At 38.2% G+C, this 14,081-nt stretch overlaps 1 protein-coding gene across 1 annotated transcript in view; it reads right to left on the bottom strand.

Annotated features, from left to right (window-relative positions):
• The window catches only part of LOC103524295 (sodium/hydrogen exchanger 9B2), a 49,843-nt gene extending 37,895 nt beyond the window's left edge, over positions 1–11,948 (bottom strand). The window contains exons 1-4 of the mRNA XM_026833380.1: positions 11,186–11,948; positions 6,324–6,633; positions 4,539–4,563; positions 3,239–3,613 (exon numbers count right to left, since the gene is read on the bottom strand). Coding sequence (XP_026689181.1) covers positions 3,239–3,613; positions 4,539–4,563; positions 6,324–6,630 — 707 coding nt within the window. The 5' untranslated portion in view covers positions 6,631–6,633; positions 11,186–11,948. The remainder of the gene's footprint in view (positions 1–3,238; positions 3,614–4,538; positions 4,564–6,323; positions 6,634–11,185) is intronic.
• Positions 11,949–14,081: the final 2,133 nt, after the last annotated feature.

The raw sequence follows: 14,081 nt of genomic DNA, 5'->3' as shown, positions 1-14,081 counted from the left end.
AAGAACAAGCTGGGCCCGTCCCTCCGGGAATTTTTTAGCCCGTAGTTTATTCAATCGTGGTTAAAGAAAATCAGTACCTATGCACCTACCTAATTTGTTTAATATTCGTTTTATTATTATTGATCTGATTTTACTGTCATGTAATGATTTAAAATCAAGACTAGAGCCCATTCTCCCTTTATTCCTTTTAAGTCACCCATCCATTTATTGGCCTTGCTCGGCGTAGCCTAACATAGGTGACGCTAAAACCGGTCTTAAAATAACGACTGAAGTGTTATCTAAAACTTTCTCGCTTTGAGTTCTTAGGTTGTCGTGACAAATTTCAAGATCAGAGCTCATTTGTGTGAGAAAATGTGAAAAAAATCCCCCAAACACCAGTTTTTTTTACTTTCCTTATCCTATAGGAAGGAAAGTAATGTAATCGGGTCAAATTTTCGATGTTCAGTTTTTAGTGCCAAAACACGTTTTGAGGTCCCTAGAGCCTAAATCCGAAGTTTCAGCCATTGGTCCGTGTGTGTGTCTGTGTGTCTGTCTGTCTGTAAACAAAATATCTCGAGAACGGTAAGAGCTAGAGAGTTGAAATTTGGTATGTAGATGTCAAATGTGACAAGGATGCGACACGAAATTTTGGTTAAGACTGGTGCAACGGTTGGCGGCATTTTACCGCTTTTTGACGGTTTTCGGTGTAATTTAACAATATCTTGGGAATGGTATAAGCTTGAGACTTGAAATTTGGTATGTAGTTCACAAATGTGATAAGGATGCAACACAAAACGTTTGGTTGAGATGTTTGCTGCGCTTGGCGGTATTTTGACCGCTTTTGACAGATTTCGACCGTTTTTTGGCGGTTTTCAGCTATAGCGACAAAACGGTTAGAGATATTGTAAAAGTTAGGGTAAAAGAACACTCAAATAAGCATCATTCAATAGGATAAGGAAAGTCGTGTGATGTTCACACCAGATTTTTTACTTTCTATTACTACAGTTTAGCGGAGCTATACTAGTAATGAAAGTATTGCAATCGGTCCAAATTTTCAAAATCGGGAAATGGTTGGAAATATCCGTTTTGGGATCCCCTGATGTCAAAAAAGTGATTTTTAGCCCATGGTCTGTACGTATGTATGTACGCACGTACGTACGTACGTACGTACGTACGTACGTTACGTACGTACGTACGTTACGTACAGACCATGGGCTAAAAATCACTTTTTTGACATCAGGGGATCCCAAAACGGATATTTCCAACCATTTCCCGATTTTGAAAATTTGGACCGATTGCAATACTTTCATTACTAGTATAGCTCCGCTTACTGTAGTAATAGAAAATAAAAATATGCCTGTTTTGTTTTTATTTCCTTTATTTTGACCCTTCTATCTTCTTCCCTTTTCCGTCCCTTAGCTTTTTTCCTGACTCCACTCCTTTTATTTCTGTCACCTCCCTCTTTCATTCAGTCTTCTCTTCTACTACAGCTCATAAAAAGTTGAATTTGAGAGATTTTTTTCTGAAAACTATCAATTTTATGACGCTGGTTCTGGTTCTTTTTATTAGTGGCGGGAAAATAGCAGAGAATAAAAAGTAAAAAATCAGTGATAAACTTCCAATTTCTAAAAAAGCTAGGATATTTTGAGCTATGATGATGTATAAGAAATATCTACAAAATGACTCATCAATCCTTCAATGACTTAGATGCATGGGTGTATCTTTTCATTTACAGGGTGTCTAAAAAAGACGGATTTAGAACTTAAAATTAGTTAAATAAAAATAGAAAGTAAGAAGCAATTTCACTTTTTCCAACTAGAGCTCAGAGCTGCATTAATACTCGTAATAGAAGCAACTTAACAACTTTGCACTTTCCATCTCTCCATTTTTGATGCCAAAGTAATAAAGTTTTTTCTTCTTCTTCTTCTTCTTCTTCTTCTTCTTCTTCTTCTTCTTCTTCTTCTTCTTCTTCTTCTTCTTCTCTTACCTAATGATATGATCCTAGATCCTACAAATGCAAATACAGTGCGAAATGTCAAATGAAAAGTGCGAAATTTTTCATAGAACAGGGGGCCACCAGCTCAACTGGATTCATAAAAAAAATCATTCCACAAAAATCCCATCTTCATTTTTCGACAAAATGACGTACCCGATTTTGAAAATTTGGACCGATTGCAATACTTTCATTACTAGTATAGCTCCGCTATACTGTAGTAATAGAAAGTAAAAAGAAGAACTTGAACTTGAACAGAGAGATAAGACCATGAACAATCATGGACAATACACATATTGTACATAAATTTAATATAGGTACCTACGGACAAAGTATTTAAGTAGGTTATGTACACAATTCCGTACATAAATGGGTAGGTACTGCTATCATTCTATGATACACATTTTCGCCTGATTAGATACCCATTTTGAAAGAAGTAGTCGAGGAAGAAGAAGAACAAGAAGGGGAGGAAGAAGAAAAAGAGGAGAAGAGGACTACAAAAAAGAAGACGAATTCGAAATTCACTCAAATGATTACACGTCACTCATGGTAGGTACTTTCTCATAATAGAAGAATTGGGAGGGGGAAAGGAGAGGAAGAGAGGAGGGACTGGTAGGAGAGAGGAGGAGGGAGTAAAGGAAGAGGGAGGAGAAGGAGTGTAATGGGGAGGAATGAACCTATTGACTGGATGTTTAGAATGTGACAGAATTTGGAACATGGTGGGAGAAGAAGAAAAGAGGGGTAGAGGAAAATACGTTCCCCAACATGTAGGGACATTTTCAATTTCCAACATTTCCCCACATCTTAAAGAAAAAAAAAAAAAAAAAATGAAAAAATGAAAAAAGCTGAATATTTTTTAGACGCGTGGCTCCATACGTATTTGTCATGCGACTAATGCGTCGCGTTGTATTAGAATATTGGAATCCTATTAAAAACCGGCAGCGTTGCGTTGTATGGCGCCTTAATCTCATTTTGGCTAACGTAGATGTACCTAGATGTAAGTAAAATTTCAATATTACACATGTATTATCATATGTAATATTGAAATTTTATGGTACATGCTCTTGGGCCTTTTAGTCACAACACATGTTTGTATACCCATAGCTGTGTATAAATTTAATATTGAATATTTATGATACGTGCTTATGGCTGTAATTATGTAGGTACAGAAAAATCGTCACCATTGCCTGTATTCCTATTGTACCTGAATGGAGATTCTCAATGGGGGAAAAGATCAGGCAATATTTTCATTCGGCCATTACTTACCTCAGCACCGACTCGACCTCATGGTAGCTCTTGCTGATACTGATGAGGCCAACATTCTCAAAGACAATCCCAACCAGTAGCATCCCCACCAGCGCCGGCATCGTAAACATCCGAAACAGCCATCCGCCCAGGTGAGCGCAAATACTGAGCAGCGCAATATTGAACAACTGGCCTCCTGGGGCCGCATCCTCCCCCATGATACAATAGGCCACGCCCCACACCAGCAGGCCGATGATCAGGAGGGCCAAAATGCGGGCCACGTGACGGTACGATGGGCAGAAGGGGTGCGGGCATACTTTGGGCCAACACTGGGGCTCCCACCCGGGGCCGACCTCTTTCTGGCGACATTTTATGCACAGCCCAAACCACCAGGACCTGCAACATGAAGCGTGCCGCAAAGGACAATTTTATAAATTTTTTGAAAGCAATATTATTATTATTATTATTATTATTATTATTTACCAAATTAGGTAATTTCATTTCATCACTTAATCAGGTATGACTTTATCCACAATGATAAATATTATGGTACTTAATTTTAGCAAGGTTACAAATAACACAATACAAACATGATGATGTTGATGATCTAATATACTAATGACTGAGCCAATGCCATCATAGGGAGCTTAAGCTTAATTCACCACAACATTCAATACATTCGGTGGTAAACCCATGACAGATTGAGCGGTTGACATCACATATTATATGGAAAACAATACATGGGAGTCTCTATGAAATGAACATGTTTGAAAATTCCAATATTGAAAATATTCAGCAAGATAAATGAGAAACTCGACCTGGGCCCTGTTTCATGAATGACTCTGCACTCCTCACACTGTCATCAGGTCACGTGAGCTCATGGAGAGTCATGTCACGTCAGAAAAATGTGGTTCAAACTTTCAAAGTTCTACCATAATACATATAGTAGGTGATTTCGTTCAAGGTGTAAGCATGAGAGCGTGACCTCAGTATAGCTATCGAAATCATCTACTATACGTATATTATTACTACAACCACATGTGTCTGACTCTCCATGAGCTCACGTGACGTGAGGGCAGTGTCTTTCTACCTTTAGACACAGACGAGGTAAAAGCAAGGTGAAGAAAACGGATTGACACTTCAAGTTTTATTGTTTAATTTGTTTTTCTTCATATTTATTTTTACTTTAAACTGAAAAGCTAGTGGCATACCAGAACTATCGACTGTCAGCATGAACACGGCTGTTCATATTGAATTCACACTTGACCGTAGCGGCGTTATCAGAATAGATAACAACCTAAACTGAATTGACTATTTTCACCACCGCACCGACACAACAGTTTGAACTGCAAATAGAGACAATCAATGAAATAGCCATAATGCCTCTGGTTGACATGAATCAGCCCGAAAAAACATGCAATGTGAATTGAGCCAAGTTATTGAGGGATTTCGCCGACGTTTGATTGGTTTTGTAGTAGACGGATCTGGACTAAAGTGACCTGAAATATCTTCAGGTCACGTAGGTATAAGACATGAACTTCGAGGAGTGAGAATGCCTTCCAATTGGACACAAAAGTAGGTAACAAGAATTACTGATGAAAAGTTTAATGTTCTCCTGCTTGTAATCATGGGTTAATGTCCAGTTCACTTGACTAGTTTTAATGCGAAATGGCGTAACCCCAATTCAACAAGAACGGTTTGACAGGTGGAAGAAATAAGGTTTCTTCAAAAACTGAGCTTGTACAGAGTTTGTGCACTTGTGGAGGAGAACTGATGAAGCTATATCTCATGAGAGGAAAGGATGATGAATTGGCAGATAATTTCAGAGGCACTAACTCACCCTTGGTCACACTTTGCTTCAGTTCATAACAAATTTGTATAAATTTTTATGTAAATTTAATAAAGTTTGATCGAGTTGGTTGACCAACTATGACTGAGAAAAGCATTGGTAGGCAGTAGGCACAGAAACATCAAACTGTGACTTGGCCTAGCAAACGACACAAGGTAGTGAATGAGAGGAAAGGATGATGAATTGGCAGATAATTTCAGAGGCACTAACTCACCCTTGGTCACACTTTGCTTCAGTTCATAACAAATTTTTATGTAAATTTAATAAAGTTTGATCGAGTTGGTTGACCAATTATGACTGAGAAAAGCATTCGTAGGCAGTAGGCACAGAAACATCAAACTGTGACTTGGCCTAGCAAACGACACAAGGTAGTGTGTATAGTCGGTAAGCACAATTAGTTGGTGACATGCACATCGAAACAAACAACCTATTAAGAACATTGTCAAGTCATGATTTAATTGAACTAGGTCAGACATCCTTGAAAATCTCATCAGCAGTTGAACGTTGTTTGAATTGCACATCAAACTTAATCTCTGCAGGAGTGGGGTGCTAAGGGTAACAATTTAATTTTCCCATATAGGGACCGAAAATGTGACTCATTTACTGACTGAGATACCCCTATTGACAAAGACCACAACATTTACTGACTGAGATGCCGCATCCGAATATTCTTTCAAATACAACAATGAACAATGAAAATTCAATACAAGCTTTCATTGTTATCATCTCTTGTCCTGTCCCAATCTCCCGGAACCGTGCACTCTGGAGAACCTGCAGACAGCAAATGCCAAAGGAGTGGCCGTTTCCACTTACTGGAGACAAGATCTGACAATATGGTGCTCCGGACACGGAAAGTAAGTAAGTAAGTAAGTAAGTACCTAAGTATTGCACTCATACAGAATGATATATTAAATGACATTTTTGGTTTGCCAACACTCACACTTAACTTATACTTTTTATAGGACTTAAAGTTGGCAAGTACCTTACTGTTTGGTATTGGACGTTTCGGGTCTGAACTCCAGACCCGTCTTCAGCAATTGTCAATGTGTTATCATACCGGTCTATTTCACTAGAAAATGTCCTAGTAGTAGCCTACTGCTGGAGTAAAGGGACTTTTCAGTCCTATGCGAGCAGTATAAATAAGCACTATTATTATTATTATTATTAACCCCCTTTTGTCAAGGGTAGTTCTCAAGAATGAAGATGTCTCTGTTGGCAATCAACACCGGTCTATTTCACTAGAAAATGTCTACTTACCACAAGAAGCTCTGTAGTGATTATGATGGTGGTGATGATTGCACGGGGGGCTCAAATTGAACTCTCCTCCATTCATCAGCATATTCCTCTTGGCTTCCAGAGAGGCTGCACTGATCTTCCTATTCCTCTCGATATCTGCTTGGATGGCGTTGGAGGCAATGCTCACTTTCCTCTTGGGTTCTGCGAGCTCATTGGATGGTTTCTTGTGTTCGTGTTCTGGATGTTTCTTGTGATCCGGCTCATTGGTAAGTATGTCAGGTTCCTTCTGACTCAACTTGGGGCTGAGTTTCTCGCAAATTTCGGCCATCCTCTGAAAAACAAAGAAAAATAAAATTGGACTTTTTAAGATTTTCACTCTTTTTAAGATCAGGTCGAAATGAATAGCACTAGATACCTGAAGAGAAGATTAAACACCTGTGACCAGTGATTAGTGTCTTATAAATTTGCAAGTAAAAACATTTTCCAATTTCATCCCTCCAAATGAAGAGCATTTATTAAAAATAAAATTGGACTTTTTAAGATTTTCACTCCTTTTAAGATCAGGTCGAAATTAATAGCACTAGATACCTGAAGAGAAGATTAAAAACCTGTGGCCAGTGATTAGTCTCTTATAAATTTGCAAGTAAAAACATTTTCCAATTTCATCCCTCCAAATGAAGAGCATTTATTAAAAAAACTTATTTATTTATCACAGGTTCTTTCTATGACTTAATGCAGTCTTCATCATATTGCTTCCCTCAGACAAAATTATTCTTACCTAGCGCGTTCTACGCGTACCTGAACGTCTGAAGCCATTTCAAGGAATTCAGGTACGAAAAATCTACCTACTCAATGCCATCGTGCCTCCTCTAAACTTCAAATAACTCGCTACTCCCAGCTCGAAGAAGTAAAAGTTTAATTAAAAAATTTAAATTTAAATCACAATCACGTGTATCGAAAGCACCTTGGTATGTCTCCATTGAATATTGATCTAATATACCTAAGAACTAAAGTAGGTGCCTACTTTAAATTCAAAGTGCATTCCATGCGGCTCCCATACTCCAGTGACTGAACATACTGGAGTAACTGAAGCTCTTGCGATGCCATTGCCACGAGTTTCATTAAAAAGTATTTGTATCTCTCCATTTATTTTAAATAAATTGTCAATTAATGTCAATTGATATGTCTACTGACTTGGGAGAGAAGGGAGAACGTGGATCGAACACAAAAGAGGCAGAAGTTCATGCAGGTATCTGTAAATATCACTGATCGAATTAGCATTTACATGGAATTTTTTCAATCTATGTAGGTATTACGTTTGATAGCATAATTGCTGTGATCGCTGATCACAAAGGCACTGTCGTCCTTGGTGTTTATGCTTTCAATTTCAATGTCAGCAATTTTTAAAAGCAAAATTGCAAATGCTGTCAGTAGTTGTAATCAGGTTATTCCTTTCATAGTCCTACAATAATTGCAGAGCATATTCCATCCTGCCTACGCTGTTTTCAATGTCGTTATCAGGGGCAGAGAAATTCCAACTTTTTTCTGTCTTATTGAACTCATCATCTCGTGATAAATAGTTCAAGGTTCAAGTCTCCTATGAAAAAAAAAAAAAAATATATAATTAGTACCAAGTATTTCCCTGGAAATAATTGTGTCATCAAAGTTACCACGCAGGTCATTGAAGTCATCTTGACTGTCGTAAGATTGTCATCTCATTCATTCAATTCCCACGCACACTTCCATTGAGAATTTTGCTGTGAATAAGCATGCTAAAAGTTGTGCAGAATAATTATGCTAACAGAATGAATGAAGTCAACATCTTCTGTGTCAACAATGTAACTTCTGAGAAATGATTCAAAATGGTGTAGGTTTTACTTCTCCAGTGAAGGTGAGATTGATAATTATATAATTCGTCCATGGCTTGTTTTGAAATAGGAAGGTTCATTCATTCAGATTTTATAACTTGTCTGTTAAAATGTGAATCCCTTGAAATCAAAATAATTGGACCGATTGCAATACTTTCTCATTACTAGTCTAGCTTCGCTATAAGCTAGACCTAACTGGAGTAATAGAAAGTAAAAATGTTCGTCTCTTCGTTAAACCTTTCGAAAGTGTGTTCGTGCCCGGGCCTGCCAATGTTCTTGGGCTTTTGATTAGTATGCACATTGCATACCCTTACATCACATCAACTACATCACGTATCCCACTCCCAATGATAGCGAAATGTATCGAAAGCATAAATCAACAGGGGCGGATTCATGTAAATGAAGGAGCAATGATTTTTCGAATTCCTACCAAATCGTCTTGATTTGCCGCACAGTCTTTTGTAACACCTCAAAGAACTAGCCAGTGGTGATGGCCCGTTGAATACACCTGTTCCCAGTGGAGCACCGAATTAAGGCAACGTTGCACATGGTTGGTACCCGGTTAGGTGACCATCTGGGAAATCGCTTGCTGGCTTTTTCCGGTCTCAGTCTGGCTGAGTGACGTTATAATGTGAAGAGACTTGTAGCTTGTCGCCAAATGGAGGGTAAAACCCCGTCACCAAAAATCTTGGCAGTTGTAAAGTGACGTTAAACCACTGTAAAAATCTTAAAAGATCAATTTTAGTATATTGACTAGTGAATCCTTTTTTCTCCTACACTATTTCATCATGCTTTCTCCCCTGGAAATACTTTTATACATCTGAAACGAGGCGACGTGCAGGAGTATAATGTGAAAACGAATACTTTCGACCCCTTTTTTCCAACCTAATAGCTATTTGATTAGGAGAATATGTTTGGTTCTTTACTATCGTCAGGATAACCAAAGGAAATTTTAGAAGAATTTGTTCATGACTTTCTGACAGATGGTACAGAAAATTTCGAGAACACCTGAGTCTAGTCATCTGAGATTTTCTTCGTCAGAGAACATTTGAAACGAAATAAAGGGACTTTAGGGATTTTTTGTTGTTGTTTTTGTACAATGTTCTCTTTTTTACCCTAATTGTGTTGATTTTGATAGGTTTTAAAATGATAGTGCTCTTCCAATCACAATCAGATCTGGACGAGTGTAAGATATGGACCAAGTTTTTACTATTTCTACTTACTAAGATGCAGTACTATATTCAAATCTAATCAAATTGACACACATTCATGAAATCATTTAAAAAACAATACTCGTCAAAAGAAAACAAGCATGATTTTGCGTTGCTAGAACACGACATTTTAACCTAGGTTAACGATTTAATGACAGTTAATGGCACAGTGTGCTGCAATAAATGAGGGCTATTAAGGCTAATTGAGTGAGAGAGAGAGCGCGAGACTCACAGATGGGATTTTTGATGTACCTCTCGCCTGTGTGTAAAGATCTTTGGGCCAGTATAGTTAGCTTGGAGGGTAGCGTGCCTGCTTTGTTAGCGCAGGTCGCGGGTTTGATTCCCTCCTAGGGCGGACTTTATCCTTAATAGTTCATTCTATTGATCTCAAGGGCTAGGTAAATCTAGACCTGTGACAAATGGAGTGTGCCTGCAGGGGTATCCCGTCGACGCCAAATCAGATTTTAGTAATCAGTAATAACTTTTTATTGTGGAACTTTAGACAATCAGACTCCATCTCTAACTCAAAGAATGGAATGCATTGCACTATCCGATTCCGACTACCAGTTAATTTGTTTGAAGTATTAGAACACTACAAGAGGCATCCGGGAGTTTCTTAATTAATGGCAATTGTAAATTATTACACTCCCTTGTATCTGAAATCAGGTGGACTGTTAGTTATAGCAATAAAACACAAACCTTATTAGATGTGTCATCTCATGAGGAAGTCGAGACGATGCTACAAGCGGCTTGTGTCGAATTTAAATAAATTTCCTAGACATGTAAAATGGTGAAATAGCCGGGAAAAGAAAAAGAGGACTAAGGAAATCCTTTATCTATAATCTCAGTCAATGGTTCAACAAAAGTATACCAGATCTTCTCGAAGCTGGGCGAACAGGGCAACTTTATCCTAAACAGACAAGGTTCGTTTTTGGAACGACTGGCTTTCTACTATCCCAGGGGTTTCCAACTAGCGGCCCGCCAGACCATTTTTGTGGCCCGTGAAGCTTTTTGGGGTTTGTACAAACTTAACTAAATGTAAAAAAAAGACCAATGTATTTATCATTGAGTCATGGAAACTGACCCCCCTTAGTGTTCAGCTACAATTAGGAGAATACTTTTTGAAAAAATTTCGCCTGCGGCGCTTCAAATTCGATGAACTTGCATTTCCGAAAAGTTTGGGGGGGGGGTGCTCCTACATGTACATAAATATGTGGCCCGCGAAGTACCTCCCAATGTAGAATGTGCCCCGCATACACATGGAAGTTGGAAACCCCTGTCCTATGGTAATGGTAATGTTAATATAAGTACTTTTATTGAACAAAATTTTCAACAAATATTGAACAAATTGAACAAAGCAAAATAACAAATATATAAATTTACAGTAAACAATAAACCAGTAACCTATCCTGTCTTCACAGTAAACAATAAACTAGTAACCTATCCTGGCTTCATTATTCTCTCTTAGATTTTGAGTCTATAATATTATGACCGATGTAAGTGGTTACAATTAGCTCTATCAAACCTCTTGAAAAAAGCACGATTCTCTGTATGGTTACCTATTGGGGTACTTTTGGCCAGAATTGGTGCATAGCAAACCCTGTTTTTGAACCCTCATTTACAATAGCCACCTTCTGTGGTGTAGTGGTTGACTCGGCGGACTTCTGACACGGAGGACGGTTGTTCCAGCCCAAGTCTTTGTAAAAATAAACCATCTACTAGAAAATACTTACTTTCCATTTCGCAAAGGATAAGACGAGGCTATATAATATTGTAGGAGAAAGAGAAGCAAAAGTGTACTTACTTAATGTTCCAACCGTCTCGGGAATGTCAGGATCTTCACTTCACAATGTGCACAACCACATTTTCGATCAAACACGATAGCTTTCAGCCGTTCATGATTCTCCCAATTTGAAAACCTTTGGAAACTAATAAATCCCCTGCGGTTTATGATGATTTTATGACTGAAATGAAAGTAAAAACTACAATCCCACACTCGAGTTTGTAAACAAAAGAAACACATTCAGAAAACGCATAGGGAATTAAATGCAGGCCGGCCTGTCTGGAGATAGATATATTACGGCCACAAGCATGCGGAGCTTTTATTTGCAATCATTTGATTGCGGGATAAATCTAGGTAACGCTTTCTCGATTGTTAACACGGAATATATGAGTATACTAATTTATGCACATAAATATAAGGAAAAAGAAGAATGTTTATTTCAGTCCAATATAAAATATTTATAAATTTATCGATGTTATCGAAGGTAAATCACCAATGTTTCAGTAAGACACTGAAATTGCTTTCCCAATTTCACCCTTCTCACACGGAGAAAAGACTCAAAAAATTGGCAATATAATTTGAACAGAAACAGGAAAAGACTCAAAAAGAGGCAATATAGTTTGATAGTCCACAATCACACACACTGCGGGGGTATCGATTTGTCACTTGAAAACTTCCACGTTATCTGACCCGCACCGATCAATCAAATGCGGTGAAATATTCGAATCAATTTCAGTTCCTCCGGAGGTGCTGATGGCTCACACAGCTACTCAATGGAACAGATCGTGCTATCGCGCTGTGCAGTGCCGCGCTCCTCAACTGTCCTAGGAGTGGGGGGACAGGCAAAATACCGCGGGGACGGGGACACTAGCCCGCGTCATGTGAGATGTTTGGTGCTCGAGTTAGCGATTGGGTAAAAGTGAACGGGGGATTGCTCTCTGCTTGCTCCTGAATCCGGAGGTAATAAAGTGGATTTGAGAACAAGAACAACTGGTACAAGATTTGTAGAATTATAGCAAAAACTTCTAAAATATGAGAAACGGGGAAGTGATCTGGTCTAATTTACTAGTCATTCAATGGCCTGAGGAACTCACTCAGAAATACAGGACCCCTTACGGTAGTCCAAAAGGATCTTGAGATCACGAAAGGGTCTAAATTTAGGACAGTCAGGAAGCAAGTTTGCATTTGTGGTGGACATTCTTGATTACACCAAAGGAAACGGCCGTCAAAAAATGTCTTCCTGCCTGGCCTAGTGGAGTTTGATAGGAAATATGTTTTCAATGCAATCGAATCGCGAAATTTCTGAGGAAGCAAGCGAATTCTGGAGACAGATTTGCTAAATACCTGTTTGGCCCACTGATAGATTAACACCTTGGTAAGAACATACATAACAATTATCTTATGCCCACTAATTAAACACCTGACGCTACATGAGCTGTTTATGTAACTGAACTACGAGTACCTACTTGAATGAGAACATTTTCACTAATATCGGCAATTTTAGTACCTCTTTAAGCTGAAAGAAAAGAGAGAGAGAGAGAGAAAGAGAGAGAGAGAGAGAGAGAGAGAACAAGCTGGGCCCGTACCTCCGGGATTTTTTTTACCCCGTAGTTTATTCGATCGTGGTTAAAGAAAATCAGTACTTATGTACATACCTAATTTGTTTAATATTCAGTTTATTATTATTATTATTATTATTATTATTATTATTATTATTATTATTATTATTATTATTATTATTATTATTATTATTATTATTATTATTATTATTATTATTATTATTATTATTATTATTATTACATCTATATCGACAGAATGATTTTGTGGTATCAATCATAGAAGGCAGAAGGCAAGGAGATCAAGGAAAAGGAAGGCCCCGGTTAAGCTACATCAGTCAAGTGGTGAAATACTCTGGATGCAAGTCATACGCGGAGATGAAGAGACGTGGAATTTGAAAAAGGTACCGCTAACACATCCGACAGAGCTATGGTGAAATTTTGGACATTATGAACAAATCAGATTCAAATCCACTTTCAGGATTTCTGACACATGACATTACAAAGGGTTACCCTTCTTCAAAAAATGTCTACAGTTCACTAACGAGAATCGCCGTGGATAACAATCGACAATGTGTGACATTTGAAAGCCTAGTGACATCTGGAATAACTAATAACCTCTTGTTAGCACATTTACTGCCTGTCCTCAGTTTTTGACACAGGTAATAACTATCCTCAACAAGTATATTTACAACGAATCTACCATTAGTGCGAAGCCTATGATTGTTATGCGTCTTGAACAGAAACAAATGACAGTAATTAGGAGGCTCAAACTACTGAATATTGTCAATAGAAGATGAAGTAGAGATGTCACCAGTTAAGCAGCGCCTATACTATTGTCTACTGATGTCTACACTACACTACCTATGGCGTTTTAAGCAGAGTGTACACTCTACAGCTCTGCACTATGTTCAAGCTATGTCAATCTACAGCTCCCATGGCGTAGTGGTCACTGCGCTCGCCTTGCACATCGATCGACGGCTGTCCACAGTGTGGACACACCTTTAGGGTTCCCTTCGATGTCGATCGACTTTGGTCGGCTGTAGTGTGGGTACACCTTTACAAAGATGCCAATTGAGCAGCGGTTACACCTTTCTAAATAACTGGGGCTAGTTATTGTTATAATACCTATGTACGTTGTATGTACATAAGTACCTACTTTAATGTTACCCAACAGTAGACTATTGAGATATTAAATGAGCAAATCGAATAATCAATGAAGCAATGTCAATCTTGACAAGTAACACATGTAACGACATGTTTTACAACTCTTGACTTGGATATTTGAGATAATCAGTAATTTACAGTAAAATGTAAACACAAAATGCTAACAGCAAACGAGGAAAATAAATTAATTTTCC

The sequence above is a fragment of the Diaphorina citri genome, unplaced genomic scaffold, assembly GCF_000475195.1.
Source record: "Diaphorina citri unplaced genomic scaffold, Diaci psyllid genome assembly version 1.1 scaffold91, whole genome shotgun sequence".
Lineage (NCBI taxonomy): Eukaryota > Metazoa > Arthropoda > Insecta > Hemiptera > Psyllidae > Diaphorina > Diaphorina citri.
The sequence above is the reverse complement of the archived record's forward strand: the minus strand, read 5'-3'. Positions and strand labels throughout refer to the sequence as shown.